At 45.7% G+C, this 15,461-nt stretch overlaps 1 protein-coding gene across 1 annotated transcript in view; it reads right to left on the reverse strand.

Annotated features, from left to right (window-relative positions):
* Positions 1-10,142: 10,142 nt before the first annotated feature.
* Positions 10,143-15,461, reverse strand: part of ATP9A (ATPase phospholipid transporting 9A (putative)) — a 56,080-nt gene continuing 50,761 nt past the window's right edge. Inside the window, exon 28 of the mRNA XM_051802729.1 lies at positions 10,143-15,113. Coding sequence (XP_051658689.1) covers positions 14,977-15,113 — 137 coding nt within the window. The 3' untranslated portion in view covers positions 10,143-14,976. The remainder of the gene's footprint in view (positions 15,114-15,461) is intronic.

Genomic DNA, 15,461 nt, shown 5'->3' on the forward strand with positions numbered 1-15,461 from the left:
CTGAGCTTGTTCCTGAAGTGAAGTCAGTTCTCTTCTCTGAGATGAGGGTTACTAGAGAGGGAAAGGCCACTTCCTTTCCTGCTCCGAGTGTTTATAGTCTTTGAATGCTGTAAAATAACGGGATTCCCTCACTGTTTCCTCCTGTTTATCCCAGTGCCATGGAAACCCCTGGATCGCCTCCATCTCCCAAACTGAGGGCTTTCCTGCAACTTCACACTCAGGAATCCATGACGTCTCCCAGCTCCGGGCCAAGGCAGCTCTGCGGCTTTCTCAGTCTGCAGCACAAGCACTTAATTGTTGAGCAGAAAGTTAGAGAGCGAGAAAGAAAGAAATATGGATGATGTTAAAAATCCCAGTGTGTGCTTTTTAAACAAAACTTGCAGGAACTGCAAAGCCTTTCAAAGCAACAGGGCTTCTGTGCAGAAGTTTTCCTTCTTCCCAGCAGAGACAAGCTCAGGCTCCTACTGCCTCTACCTTTGAATAAATCATTCAGAAAAGCAAAGTCCACAGCTTATATTTATGTCTTTTAAATTCACCAGCACCTTATTAATACCCATCTTATTACTGGCACCGGTTTTGGCTTTTAATTACCATTGGCTCAATTCTTCATACAAAGAAGAAAAGAAAAATTAAAAATCAGTGTATCTGTTTAGTGGTGTTCCACAAAACTCTCTCTGTTCCTATTTTTAGATCAATTTAGAAGAGAGAGGAGCAACCCCATGGATTTCCACCGATACACGTGGAGCTTAGCAAGAATGAAATAGCCAAGGAAGCCTCCGAAACCAAGACAACCCGTGTGTGTTTACACGTCCTATGTATAAACAGGAAAATAAAGCAAAAGAAAACAGGAAAATAAAGTCAGAGATGTCATGAACTGGTGCTGTCTCACAACGTATAGTTTTCACTAGTGTGCTAAGGAGCATTAGCATCTCGATTCGGTGCTGAGCTCAGGATCTCCGTGCAACTGCACTTGCACAGTGTTTTTTCCAGCAGAGATGAAGAGGTCACATATATAAACGATTCTCCGGGGAGCGAGGCAGCTCTGCTGCCCCTCGGGGTGCGCGGCGAGCCGGGTGGCTGCCGGGGTCAGCCGGAGCCCCGGGCTGAGTCACGGCAGCGGGACTTGGCCGTGCTGCGTGCGGAGGGGTGCCTGGCACCCGCACCGCATTTCCATTTTTCACTCCCTCACTCCCCAGATCGACTCGAAGGGAGGCATCGCAATCAAACTTTCTGCTTCCCGGGTTTGTTGTCCTGCAGGCTAGCAACTGCAGCAGCCCAGGGAAACTCAGCGCACCTCACTTTCCTACCCTTTGTCATCTTTGGACACGTCGGGGCGGAAATACCTTTCCCAGCCCCACGGGCCCGTTATGCAACCGGCTGCACCCGGGGTGCAGGGGAGCCCCGTCCCGGTAACCCCGCTCCCCTCAGCTCCCCCCGGAGCCCCCGCAATGAATCTCCCCTCGCACCCCGCCGGTTCTTAGGAGAGCCTTTTCCCCCCCATTCCTGCAGGGCTGAGCTCCGGCTCCCCGTTCCCCCAGCACTGGCACCGCGCCCCGGCCACTCTCCCGTGAGGATATTCCTGCCCGAGCCCGGGATGGAGGGGAAGGACGGAAAAGTTGCACCTGACCCTCAGGCTCGTACCTGGAGGCTTTTCCCGTTCACAAACCTCTCAACGAGCAGCTTTGAAGCCACGAGCGAGATCCCACAACCTCCCCCGGCGCTGCTCCCGCAGCGGCCCCGACCCCACACGGGACCCCGCACGTCACCGGCGTGTTTGATCGGACCCACTATTGGCATCAGGTGAAGCAAACTCAGAACCACCTGATTCCTATTTGGAAACATTCAAGGGAAACCGAGACTGCGGCTTTGCTTGGAGAGCAAAACGATTTTAATTAATTATTAGTCGGGAGAAATAAGTAATTAACCCAACTTCCACCCTTGTCACCCAAACTCCTCGCTGTGCCTGTGACCAGTCACTCCAGCATCCCTCGTTATAATTGCAGTGGGAAACGCGGAGAACTGGGACAGGGGCTTTGGGCGAGGGGGGCAATGAAGCAGAGCTGGGAAGGGGAGAGCTGGGGGTGAGCAGCTGCGTGCAGGGAGGGGGGGCACACACAACCTGGGGCGGCCGAGGGCACCTGGCCCTGCCAAAGGGTATCCCAGAGCGAGCGGAGAATGGGCGATCCCGACGGAAAGCTCGGCCTCCTCCCACGCGGAGCTGTAGCGGGGGAGCAGCCCCGGCTCCGCGGTTTTGGGCACACAGGTTGGCTGCCCTAGGCTGCCCCGTTTAAAAATACAATGTCTTTCTTTTAATAGCTCAGTTTGATCGGCTCCCGCTAGTTCACATGACAGGGTTTTCCTAAAATATCTTCTTCCACTAAGTTTTTTCCAACTTAAAACTGCTGAATCCTGCTACCCAAATTAAACTCAGTGCAAAGCGAAAAAAAAAAATAAATAAAGAAAGAAGTGAAAGAGGGCTGGCGGCTGCCTCCGGACTAGCATTCCCCAAACCAGCATATGACACAACTGTAAGATTTCCAAGGCTTTTGGAGAGTTCAGCGAGAGAATCGTGTCCTCCACTGGCTGCAGCTTCCACGCTGAGTTAAACTTTCCTGACGGAACCTTTCTCCATCTGGCCGCGGCTCCAGCGCGTTGTGAGCGGCCGCGGAGGAGAGGGGGATGTAGTTCAAGTCTTATATAACTGTGCAAGCTGGATGCGGGGGCAGAGACTTTCCCTAGAAACGAGAGATTTTTATATATATATAGTTATTTTTAGCTTCCTTTTTCAAAGGAAGGCCAAATACCTCCGACTTTCCTTTGCTTTCTTATTTTGGTATCACTAAGGGATTTTATTTTTGGAGGCAAGGAGCTATTAATAGCTAATATTTTTAGCTATTTATTCCCTCTTTAGGAGAATACTTCCTCTTCCTTTTAGGGGCATATTCTGGACTGCATCCCTACCCCCAAAAACAGGCCCACCTCCCTCCCCCATGCCCATGGCACTCTCTGGGATTTGCCAAGAGGATGCCCAGCTTCAGGGACCGGGGAAGGGATGCATCTCCTGGTGTTGACCCCAACCAGCTCCCTGGCTCGGGGGATGGATTTGGAAGCTGAACTTGTCCCCGGGAATAGCCCGGCCGGTCCTCACCGCTGGGCTCCCGGCCCAGGAGGCCGAGTGAGGAGCTCCCTGCCTGGCAGAGGAGAGCTGCAGGAGGCTGGGGAGGGCGGCAGCCGGCCTGGGGGACCCGGGAGGTCCGGGGAGCCGTGTTCCCAGGGCTCCCGGCCCCAGGGGGGTCCCTGACTTCCCCTGGCAGCCGCCCACAGCATCGTCCTGCACCTCCCAACAGAGGATGAGCCTCCCCACCCGGCTCCACGCAGGCAATTGGCAATAAAAACGATTATTTTTTAAAATTATTATTATTTCTCATGCTCTTCAGGAGATAAGGCACCAAGGCTTCCTGAGGATGTGCTCTCTGGCCATTGGGTCAGCTGCCTGGATTTTATCATCATAGACTTCATGGAGACATCTCTGTTTTCCACTTGCAAAAGGTATTTCAGTCTCACAGCAACAATAAGTATTTTTGACAGAAGCTCCTCACCCTTCCAAAGTAAATACTGCTCTCCCCAATCTGCCCTCGCACACAATGAGTCCCAGAGCAGCCTCCACACGTCCGAGACGTTGAGCAGAGCGGGGCCTGGGCACCAGATTCCCACACTCTGGCTGTGTCCTCATCACACCTCTCTGGGCTCTGAGGTCCTCACAAGCACCCAGCAGTTCCCCAGCTGCAGCTTGGCCTGCTCAGGTCCTGCAAACTGGCACCTCCCTCCCTTTTCCAAGCAGTCCTGGAGCATCCTGACTGCACTTTACCAACTCAGGCTTATTTCTGACAATGCACTTGTCTAAATGACATATTCACTCACTCTGTTAAGTTACAGAGTGTCTGATCTTGTAATGAGCTCCACGTGGCCCAGGGAATCCACCCATATAGACCTCTCCAGGACTGGAACTAGAACTGCTTGAATTTTTCCCAAATGAGAACTAGCTTTTCACCTACAATTGAAAATTCTGCTTTGGGAAGAGATCTCCAACAAAAAGCCATTTGTTAGAAATGCCAATTCTTCTACTTAGCCCTGGATTTTTAGCCCCATCAAGAGCTGCTACCTGGGCAATTCCCATTATTGGTCATACAGGATTAGAACTGGCTTGTGAACATCCTTCCCTTTGCATAGAGCAGGAGAAAAAGGGAGAGGAAGGAATAACATATGCTGTCCAAGGCCAGGTTGTGCAGGTCCACAGGCACCTGCCAGCTCAGCCCTTGAGCTGCTCTGTCCTGTGCCCATCCCTGGGGCAGGGGAACATTGGGATTACTCTCCTGCTTGCTCTGTTCAGTGAAGCTGGACACCACAGAGATCCTGCCCCCTAAATTACAGTTGCTACAACAGTACAAGGAAAGAGCTGTTCCCTTTCACACATTGCTTCCAGCTCACAGAGTTTAGGGAATGAGAACAGCAGCATCATTAATTAATCGTTATTCCCAACCATTCAACTCACCTTCCCCTTCCAAGGAGTTCCTGTAAAGAACCAAGGTAGGAATTTGAAGAAATGCTTCTGATTGCAGGAGATGATGAGCCCTTACCCCCAGCTGTTCCTTTTGGGGGGTGGGTTCAGTACCCCCTCAAGTACCTGTTCACACACCAGTCGCCTCACAGTTCTCAACATGGACCTTCCTCCAAATCCCACAGAGCAGCAAGTGCCTCTCCAGGGGGACTGGGGGATGTTTGCAAAGATTTTGGAAAGGGAAAGCACATCACAGTTGAATGTTAGTCCAGGACTGAGCAAACCCAGACCAAGATGACTGTGAAACCCCCCACACTCACAGACTACCTGCACTCAAATGCCCACACCTGTTGACTCCTGGCTCAGCTGGAGAAAACAGCCAAGGGATTTTTTTTTCACACAAACTCAGAGGGAATAGTAGATTCTTGAATCCAAAGACAGTCTACCACCCACTATCAGGGCACTGGCAAAAACGTGTGTATGAATTGATAGCATTAATTTCAGTTACATTAAGACATAAGTTGGTTTATTAGTAATAAACCCACAAATTAATCAAGTTAGACACCTGTGCATTAGGTTCAGGACGGAAACACTGATGCAGTCATTCATTATATCATATGATGGCTAAATTAAATAAAGATAATAAAGAAAGGTTATGACTGTTTTGAAAAGGTGGTTTTAGTCCTTTAATATTAGCGCCAGGGTAAGGGAATCTGATATTATATCCTGAACAGAATTTATAATTCATTACTGGGGCTCTGGCCACACCCGGAAGCTAATCTAGAATTTCACACATTTAATGAACTTCATACTTGAAATATGTGGTCTGTAAAATCTGATTTACACTGTTGTTAAAATAGCTGGTGTTTGAAAGAGAATATATTTTAAAGTAAATTTGTGCACAAAGTTTGTTGTGTTTTTTATTTTCTAAAAGCCCTAAACCTGGTCATTAATTTACCCCAACACATATAAACCCTTCCCTACAGTGTAATTTCTATTGCAGTATTTCTTTCAGCACCTCAGATTTACTCACAAAGTTTCTTTAGGAGTAACTGCATTCAGTTATACAAAGGGGCAGAGAGCCCCACCATGGAACCATAGGCACTTCAGGCTCTAAGTTGACTTGACAAGTCAGTTCATGATGGAGTCCAGGGTCTATAATTAGTCCTTACCTGCCACCACCATAAAAGCCCTGCATTAGGTCAGTCCTTGCTTGGGCCATACCCTGCAATCCCGGCTCATTCAAGCGTGTCAGCTTTTTATTGGATGTTAACACCTGATATTTCCTCCAGGCTCTGATTTTAGTGAAGGCTTTGTGGCATTATGTTCTTCAGGGCTGGAATGGCAACAGGAGCTGAAAGAGAGAAGAGTGGGAGCCGTGTAAATCACTGCCCGGCCCGTAATCCTGACGGTGAAAGATCACAAAGACACCTCGGCTGCTGGAGGAAGTGGTTGTCATTCACAGGTGAAATACAAGAGGTTTCTTTCTGCTGAAGGCAATTTGTGGTGAACATGGCACCTGTAAGAATTAGTTCCACACTTCAGTAATGAGGACTCGCAAGAATTTAACTCGGATTTGAAAAAAACCCAATGGTTGTGTGAGGGGGTGAGTGAGTGTGACCTGTTCATTTACAGCAGCCATGGGTCTTCCACTGAGATACCAACACAATGCTTATGTTCCATCTGATTGGGAAAAGATTTTCTCCTTATGGGTTAGTGTTGAAAATAAAGATTTCACTTAGATAATTTGTTTTCTGAATTGTTTCTAGGAAAGATCAGATATCAAAATCTGATCAGCAGGAGGCTTGAGACTTCCTAGAGGCAAAACTGGATAGCTTCAAATCAAACTTTAGTTTACTGGTGGTCACCTGAGAAATTCTGGCACTAGTTTCAGCCTAAAATGTAAAGTCACTTTGGTTAATTTGTCTGGATCTAGATAAGAGGCAGCAATGCCTCTTGACAAATAAACAAATGGATACTAAAAATTGAAAGAGACATACCTGGAGGAAGTGAGATAGATGAGGGATTGATAACATCCTTGGTCTTTTAGAATCTGTGGGGTTTTTTTCATTTTACAGCCCAGCTATCAGGGTAGAGAAGGTCCAACTTTCTGTGCCACACTGCAAACAATAATTGATAAATGCTTCTTTGGAGAAGCTCACAGCAGACAATGATAGTGTAGATCCTGCTTTAAACCAGTCTTTGTCTTCTCCAGGGATTTTACTTACCATAGACACAGACAAATAGAGGGAAGGAGAGGAGCCAGCATTAGTTTCCAGCTCTCCTCAATGGGGCCTGTCTTTTAACTGTTGGAACAAGATTGAAGCCAAAGGCAATAAAAACATTGCAAGCACAGCCAATTCAAGGTCCCTGACCCAAAGTGTCACCCTGGCCCACCCAAGAGAGACAATTCACATGGGGAACCTTCCTGTGCAATGACAGGGATGGCTCTGCCTGTGCTGGTGATTCACTGGAACCCACTGCACTGGAGGGCAGATACTGTCTGACAGAGGAAATGCTGATCCTTACAAGTGGGCCTTTTATTCCAAACCTTAATCTCAAATTTACAGAGGTGCAGAGGGATCCTGCCTCTGTGGGCACCATCCCTTGCCTTTCCCACAGCATTTCCCAGTGCTGTTTCTTCCCACAGCAGTTACACCATTGCTGTGAAGCAGGGAACGTGCTTCAGTGAGACCAATACAGGGCATTTTATGTAGAAGTGTCACCGACAAGTGGGTTGCTCTCAATTTAAATAAGAATCCTGATCAAGAGCGAGTGGCTTCACTTTTGGACAAGCCACAGGTTGGTGAAATCTGCCCTTGTACATGTGACACGTCCTAAACCCAGCAGATGCAGCCCAAGACAGATCCGTGCCCACGGCACAGAAATGTAACGCCTCAGCACAGCTTTTGCAGAGCAGATGTGAAACACATGAGCAAATCTGCTGAAAACACGAGCACAGGACATACCTGCTCCCCAGTGCCCACCCAGGTGTGCTCAGGGGGTACTGCTGAGCTGACTAAGCAGAATCACTCGGTACAATCAACTCACCTCTTCTCATGCTCTTAATTTATACTGTGGGTAATTCTACTTTTACCCTGGTAAACAAGTTTCTGGATATGGTTAAGCTACTCAGAGTGTACATTTAAAATAAAATCTGTTTCACATAAAAGGACAAATGAGAATGACTATTACCCCCATCTTTAATGTGCTAAATTCTTTTGCACAGATTGTTCTTGTTACTACTTCTTTCTGAGAGGGAATCTGAACAGCAGACAGTATTCTTCCTTACGTGGACAATTCCAGCAAGCCAAGAGCGGGAGGCTTTTAAGTGGGAATGCAATGATTTTAAAGCCCCTTTTTTGTAACCCACTCACTCAATAACAGTTGGGTCTTAGGCCACAAAGGGAGGAAGAGCAGCAGAGGGAGGGACATTCTTCTGAAGGCCAGATCTGTAAGATGCTGATCATCTATAACTTTAATTACAAGCTGCTAAAATTCAGAGATCCACCACCTAACCTACAGAGCCCCACAGCATCCAGAGAGCTTTAAGGCCATAAAATGCAGCTCATGCCCTAAGGGAGCCACAGCACCAGCTTTGAAACTGGTCATAAGCAGGTGCTGGACCAGGACTCGGTGCTGCTGGGAACTGGTGCCACACTCAAAGTTTTTCCCTGGATTACCTGTGCAGTTGCAGTGGTGCCTTTTCTGCAGCCAACTGCTGCTCACACTCAAACTCTCCACTCCCACAGGCAGTTGCAGAACATTTAGCACAGATGGAATGTGGATCTGCAGATCCAGGTGGAAGAATCCAGTGAATTTCTTGCACTGGGGTTTATCAATACTCCAAATCATAAGGACAGGGTTTTTTGAAACCTGCAATCACATTCTTAATTTAAAACCAGACATCTGAATACTCTGTGCAATAAGTAACTTTCCTATACGATTGACTCCAATACTTATGGTGCAGAGAAAGTCTAATCATGAAAATGTGAATCTTGTTCTGCATTCCATGCTCTGCCATGGACTGTGGGGACAGCCCAGACCACAGGTTCTCTCTGCCCCCATCTCCTACCTGTGAAAGGGGAACAGGAGCAGTTCCCTTTCTCTAGTGAACGTTTTATCACAACAATATTTAACACCACAGGAATGCAGGGGAGAAGGGGCAGTGTAGGTTTGCAGCTGCCATGACTTGGGCCATCAGGAGGTGAAGACAGAGCAGGTCGACCAAGTTTTCTTCTCTCCAAATAGTTTATGGTACAGGAAAACCTCTGTACAGCTCCATACAACACGTCAGGCACAGGGCCAGAGTCAGACACCCAATTACAGCCAGCACCTATTCCTTCTTCTTTTTTCCAGGAGAAAAAAGGGGAGAAAAAAAAAAAAAAAGACACACTTGTGTAGAATACAACCACAATTTCAAAAACAAGAGCACTGGCATCCTCTGGTAAAGCCTAGGCTGAAAACTTATCCCAGGATGCGTGCTCTTCCAAAAATCTGCCAACCCCTGCAGCGTTCAAACTTCTTGTATGACCACAGCCACATGAAGAATGAAATGAAGCCCCACGGAAATCTTTGACATTTCTACTATTATGTAATGTTTGGGTGAAAAAAAAAAAATTGCTGAAATTCTCCTTCCCCTTCCAGAGTGAGTTTAGAAAAACTATTTCTAGCTTTTTTTAATTACACATTTCACCATTAAAAAGAAACCATCCATAAATTAAAAGAACCACTAACTAGGGCTTATGTAACCCATTTAGAGTGGGAAATTGGTAACACTTGGGAGCAAAGTCTGTTCCTGTAATTTCTGGAGTCTACACCATTCATTTGATGTGTGCAAACATCACAAAAATTGTTTATTTAATATTTGCATTAACTATTTTATACAAAAAAAAGTTAATCATGAAAAAGGGCATCTGTGTCCAATGGAATCTAAAATAAACACTTTTATAGATGTTTAATGATCTGAGGGAGAGTTTATCACTGCTTTCATTAAATAGTCTCCCAAGTTAGAGATTTACTTTACCCAATTCCATTTTTAATTTTCTTTTTTTTTAAAGTGTTTATGGCTCTATCACATTTTTGGTAGAAAACTGTTGTACTGTGTTCATAATCAACATTATGGACACTTCCCCAGTGGACAGTATTCCATGTTAAACTCCTGCCTCTCCCCCATTTCTGACCCCGTGTTGGGGCAGCCAGCCCTGGCCCTGGGACTGCTCTTGTGTCGAGCCAGTCACTTAATCAAATATTCAAGTGATGAGAACATTCCAAAAATAGCTGTTCCTATTGCATCACTGCTGTTCCAAGAGCTGCAAATATCTATGTTTCAAATGAAAGACTTTCTCCTAACTCACAGCAGTGGGTACCAGCAGGAACGACCCTCTTAAGACTCTTAGAAATCTGAATTTAAGGAATCAGCTCTACATTGATCAGCACAAAACACTGCTCGTGCCTTGGATATGCATTTCTCACACAAACAAATTAAAGGGCCACAATGCAGCTTGCCCTACATCCTGACAATTCCATCTGCTCACATCTGGGACTGATCATGCCACGGCTAACCAGGTGCATCATACATGGATGAAGTAAAGAAGTTGCATAAAATTTATTTTTCCACCTTGTTTTACAACATTCCCTTTTAAGTTCTTACACATCTGCAACATATAACTCCACAGAACAATAAATAATTGGCATTCATATTTCTCTTGACTCAAGAGTATTTACACGTTGTTTAACTAGATGACAGGTACAAAACATCGGCATCACAGTAAATACCATTTTGACACCAGAATCCATTTCCCCATTAAAAATTAAATTAACTTAACATTGATTTTTTTAAACAATTTTAACAATTAAAAATGTTCTCAAAGGCATATAAGTACACAAGTTGTCGTAGGCAGTAGTAATGGACCATATTGGCAAAGCTGTGAAACCCAGGATCTCATGCAAATCATAGTTTAATACTTATGAAATAAGTATATAATAAGTATAATACTTATAAATAACTAATAATAAATAAAAGAGCCCATCCAGCTCATGCTGAAGTGGGCACTGGACTGGCCCCAGCAATTGTGGAGATGAACCCAATCCCATGGGAACAGTTCCCTGCACAGACCTCAGGACAGTGAGCCCCCATCCCTGGTTCAGGGCACTACTTTGTAAACCAGGGATTTATGATGCATTAGAGGCTGCAGCAGCTTTCTTCAACAGCTAAAGCCAAAAGAGCAGCTTTAGGGATTCACACACCTGGCTCTCTGGGGCTCTCTGACAAACCCAGCTCAACTACAGCAAAACTCCCCCCAGCAACTACAGAGGACGAGGGAGGCTGTCCCGGCGTTTCACTGTGAGAGCTCAGGAGACCACAGAGAAACACCCTTGGTGCTGCTCAATTTGGCCCAGCCACAGCTACAGCCCTCAGCACACAGTTCTCAACCCCAAGGGGACACCAGGGATGTCACTCATCACTCCTCAGCCCACTTCTGATAAGACCCTGCACAGATTTAAGCTGCTGCTGTTGAATAAAGAACGTTGTGTTTCCATTGTGCCTTAAGCTGAGTGAAATGAATGTTTGCACAGATGAACAGGACCAGCTCTATGGAGAAAACAAATGCAGAGAGAAAGGGGGAAAAAAGGGATGAAGAGGGTTGTGACATGTGGAATTATTGCAGAAAGGCAAGAAGAAAACAGTTTGTGTCAGAAAACCTACACATTAATTTACCACCACAGCAGCTCAGCACAGAGCACTGGCTTCCCTACAGCAGGGAAGCAGGAGCACAAGGTGGGACACACACCCAACCCTACAGCATCACCTGGAGCCATGGGAAGCAGGAGCACAAGGTGGGACACACACCCAACCCTACAGCATCACCTGGAGCACAGTCCCAAAGCACAAGAGTTAGATATGAACTGCTACATAAACCAGACAAATAAAGGAATAGTAAGAACACCAAGGCTACAAACCAGATACTATACAGAAAAAGAAAACAATGCTTCACTCTCAGAAAGTACAAATTATGAGCCTACTAGAGGAAAAGATTAAATTTCCAGAAGAGAATCCATTTATTCCAATGTACAGTAAATATGAACATACGTATTAAACTTTGCTTTTAAAAACATTTTTAAATAACTTAAGAGAAATAGATTGCAAACATAAAGTGCTAAACTTGAAAAATAGAAGCATTCCTCTTTCCTGCTGTTTCTTAGATGGCAGTTTTAGTTTTCTGATTGCTTTTAAAAATTCAGTGTGTATCCAGACAGCAATTACTTCCTGGATTTACAACCTTGTGCAAAAACACGAGCTGCAAAGGAACATAATCTGCACCCCAAAACACAGCTATGGATCATTATCAATTCCACCAAATGTGTGTTATTAAAGTTATGATTCAATAAATACAAATGAAATCACAATTCACTCCCTTTCTTGGTGTGAGCTAATAGTTTGCAAATATGGTCCACTCAGTGTAAACTGTATTGACTTCAGGAAACAGTGAATTCTACCATATACACATCTCAAATATTTACACACAGTAGCATGGCACTGTTGTTGCTGCAGGATGTTTGACCACTAACACACGTGAGAAGGGACAGGGCTCGACACCGACGGGTGCTGAGGGTGTTCACCAACAGCCACAGGGACTGGACTGCTCAGTCACACATTAGGCCAAAAGAAATTCTTGGTTCTTGTACTTAAACCTACTTAAATTAGACTGAATGTTAGGAAGAAATTGTTCCCTGTGAGGGTGGGGAGGCCCTGGCACAGGCTGCCCAGAGAAGCTGTGGCTGCCCCATCCCTGGAAGTGTCCAAGGCCAGGTTGGACAGGGCTTGGAGCAACCTGGGCTAGTGGAAGGTGTCCCTGCCCATGGCAGGGGGTGGCACTGGATGAGCTTTCAGGTCCCTCCCAACCCAAACCATTCTGTGGTTTTGTGATTCTGTGAAATGCTGCCTGGGGACTCCAGAACAGCGGCAGGGCCGACATTACCCAGGAGCTGTAGCAAGTCACAATAAAGACAATGTTAAGGATCTTTTTGGCAAAGTGGGATAATTCACAAAAGGCTGTTAAGGCCCAACTCCCCCTAGATGGGCTGTTCAGGCACTGCTTTTCCTCCACAACACAAATCGCTGGGAATGCTGGACTTCTAGGGCTTGAACTTGAGAATCGAATAAGTAGAAATGTATATTATTACTACTTTTAAGATAAAGATATTAGAGGAGAAGGGAAAAGGGCAAATTTTCAAAATATTATGAAAAGGTGAATACCAAGAATTAGCTTTTCTTAGCCAGCAGGGTGTTTCTGAAGTTGCTATCTATAAGGACTTCAGTCCAGAGCCTAACTGGAAGACTGGCACACAAGAAAAATCAGTGTGTTAAAAAGTGTTCTCTGTCCCTATTCCTGAAGGATTTTGAAACCTACTTTTCTAAATCAAGAGGGTTTCCCCCACATGAAACAACAAGCTCATACAGACTTGCACCTTCCTCTCACCCCAAGCCACGTGCATTATGAAACACATCCAATTTTTTCTAAAACTTCTGGAACTTGCTTCCCCTGCCCTTTGATATTTACTCATAGGAGCTAAGAGCAAGGAAGGCAGGTCAGGTTGTGCAAAACATTCCCTGGAGCAACTGCCACACATCAACCACACAAGCCACAGCTATCTTAGATCTGAAAATTTGAGACACACCACTATGGGCCAACACAGACTCTTTTAGAACAACATTCCCATTTTCCACCAATTTTCACATCAGACCTTTTAATGCAGCACTGTGCAGCTTGAGACAGTGAATGCCTGTAGGAATGGCAGCAGAAGCTGGCAGCCCTTTAAAGAGGTTCAACATGGCACAGAGATGACCAGGGAGCTTCTGCACCTCACAGCAACACAGTGGCCCTGACCTGGAAGGGTTTCCTTGTGATTGGAGAAGTGAGACCTCTGGGCTGTGCCTTGAGATTGGAGAGGGGAGCTCAGCTCTGGGCTCTGCCTCTCCTGTGCAACCGACTCCCAACGGCGCCAAGCAGTGCCAGCTCCAGCCATGGTTTTTATGATGTGGGAACAAGACAGCAAGCAACTAATTTAGCCCAGACTAAACAGCCTTTAGATGAGGATGGCTGCCACTAAAAGCTCATCCATGTCTGATGCATAAACACAACCCTAAAAGGTTCTTGTAACTCTCCGTCCTTCTCCTGAGAAGCCCAAGCATGTGTTGCTCTCCTCATGATATTATAATGTGGGCCAAAGTTAATCATAACACCAGAACTCACTGAGTTTAATTTCTGAAAATTAAAAATACGTGAATTTGCTCTGCACACGAGCCCAATGCCTTTGTATGAACCCACTCCTGTGATTCAAGTTTGGTTTCCAGAGCAAAGCAAGTGCAAGGTTCCAAAAACTGCCTCTCTGCAGGGAGTATGTCATTAACAACACCCACCTAGGAGTGGCTCAGCTTATTTGCAGCTCATCCTCAGAGTTTCACCCTAACAGGAAACAGATTTCGTGTAGCTGTGAGGAGTAGCAGCTCTGTGACCTCTCCTTTCAGTCTCCAAGGATTCAAGACACGTCTGCCACATTGTCTGCAGAACAGTACAAGTCTCTTCTCACGTTGTCGACACATTTCAAGTATGATCAACTGCAAATTTCTGTTCCAAAGAGGATTTGCTTTAGTTTAGATAATTTTCCCCTACACAAATAAATACAGAGTAAAGCTATTATGTCACCAGCTCCTTTTAACAGGAAGCACAAAAGCTAAACAAAACTGAGTTTCCTCATCTTGGACTATCATTTATCAATGGCTGGATACCTCCAAAATCACTGGGGTGACCACATTTCAACTGAAGGAAAATCTCAACCAGGCTCAGATTCTCATGTGTGTGTAGATCCGACATGCTGGAGCCCCGTTCTGGAAACAGCATGCCATAAATCAGGGATCAGCTGTCAGCAGTACAGTGCATCACCTACATTAAGGGATTTCCAAGATGTAAAAAGAATGTAACTACTTAAATCAAAAAGACAAACAATATAAAACAATGTAACACAATGCAAAGAACAGCACAGAGACTTGAAAAAAGTCACTTCAAAATTGTCAAATGTAAATCCCAAGGTCAGTTAGCAGCTTTCACAGACTTTTAACCATGCAAGAGAAACCCATCGCCATCTCAGTTACATGCATTTGACCCCAGTTAAGTGGAACAAAAGTGACAAGAACTGGATGAACTAACAAGTGCCTCCACTCTCAGAACACTCCCTTTTATTGTCAGGTTTCTGTTCATGGCAGTTGTGGAGTCTTTTTCAATAAAGCAGCAGGTAACAGAGATTACCACACGATCCAGATGCAAATATCGGATGGACTCGTTATAGGAACAACTACAGGGTTTTGTCTCTCAGCCATGGGCAATGTCTGTCTCTGGTGTGCAGGGAGAGCAGCCCTAGGATGTAAGCTTCGAGTAGCTTGGGGGAGAAAACCTTCTCCTCAGGTACTTGAGGACGTAGAGGGGAAGGCAGCTCACCAGAGTGATGACGGTGACCTTCCACAAGAATGACAAAGTCGCAATGAAGTAAACATCTGTGTAAGGAAAAGAGCACAAAGTCAGCCAAGATGGGAAGTTCATGCTGGGAAGAGGTACAGAAAAGGATCTACCAACACTTATTTCTGCCTGTGGCAGAGGGTTGGAACTAGATAATCTTTAACATCCCTTCCAACTCAGGCCATTCTGATTTTTCTCAAAAATGCCTCACCTCCACACTCAAGTTCAAAGCTCACACGATATCTGGTTCCTCACCCTCCTGCCCTTGTTTTCCACAAAAGATGCAGAAACATGAAGTGCAGAGGCTGCAAAGGGCTGAAAGGGATGTGACTCCTCACAGGTAACTACCCTCACATACTCCACCTGAAACAGGCCCATCCATCTCC

Source organism: Manacus candei, unplaced genomic scaffold (assembly GCF_025592945.1).
Source record: "Manacus candei isolate 608988 ecotype Guabito, Panama unplaced genomic scaffold, ASM2559294v1 h1tg000057l, whole genome shotgun sequence".
Taxonomy (NCBI): Eukaryota; Metazoa; Chordata; class Aves; order Passeriformes; family Pipridae; genus Manacus; species Manacus candei.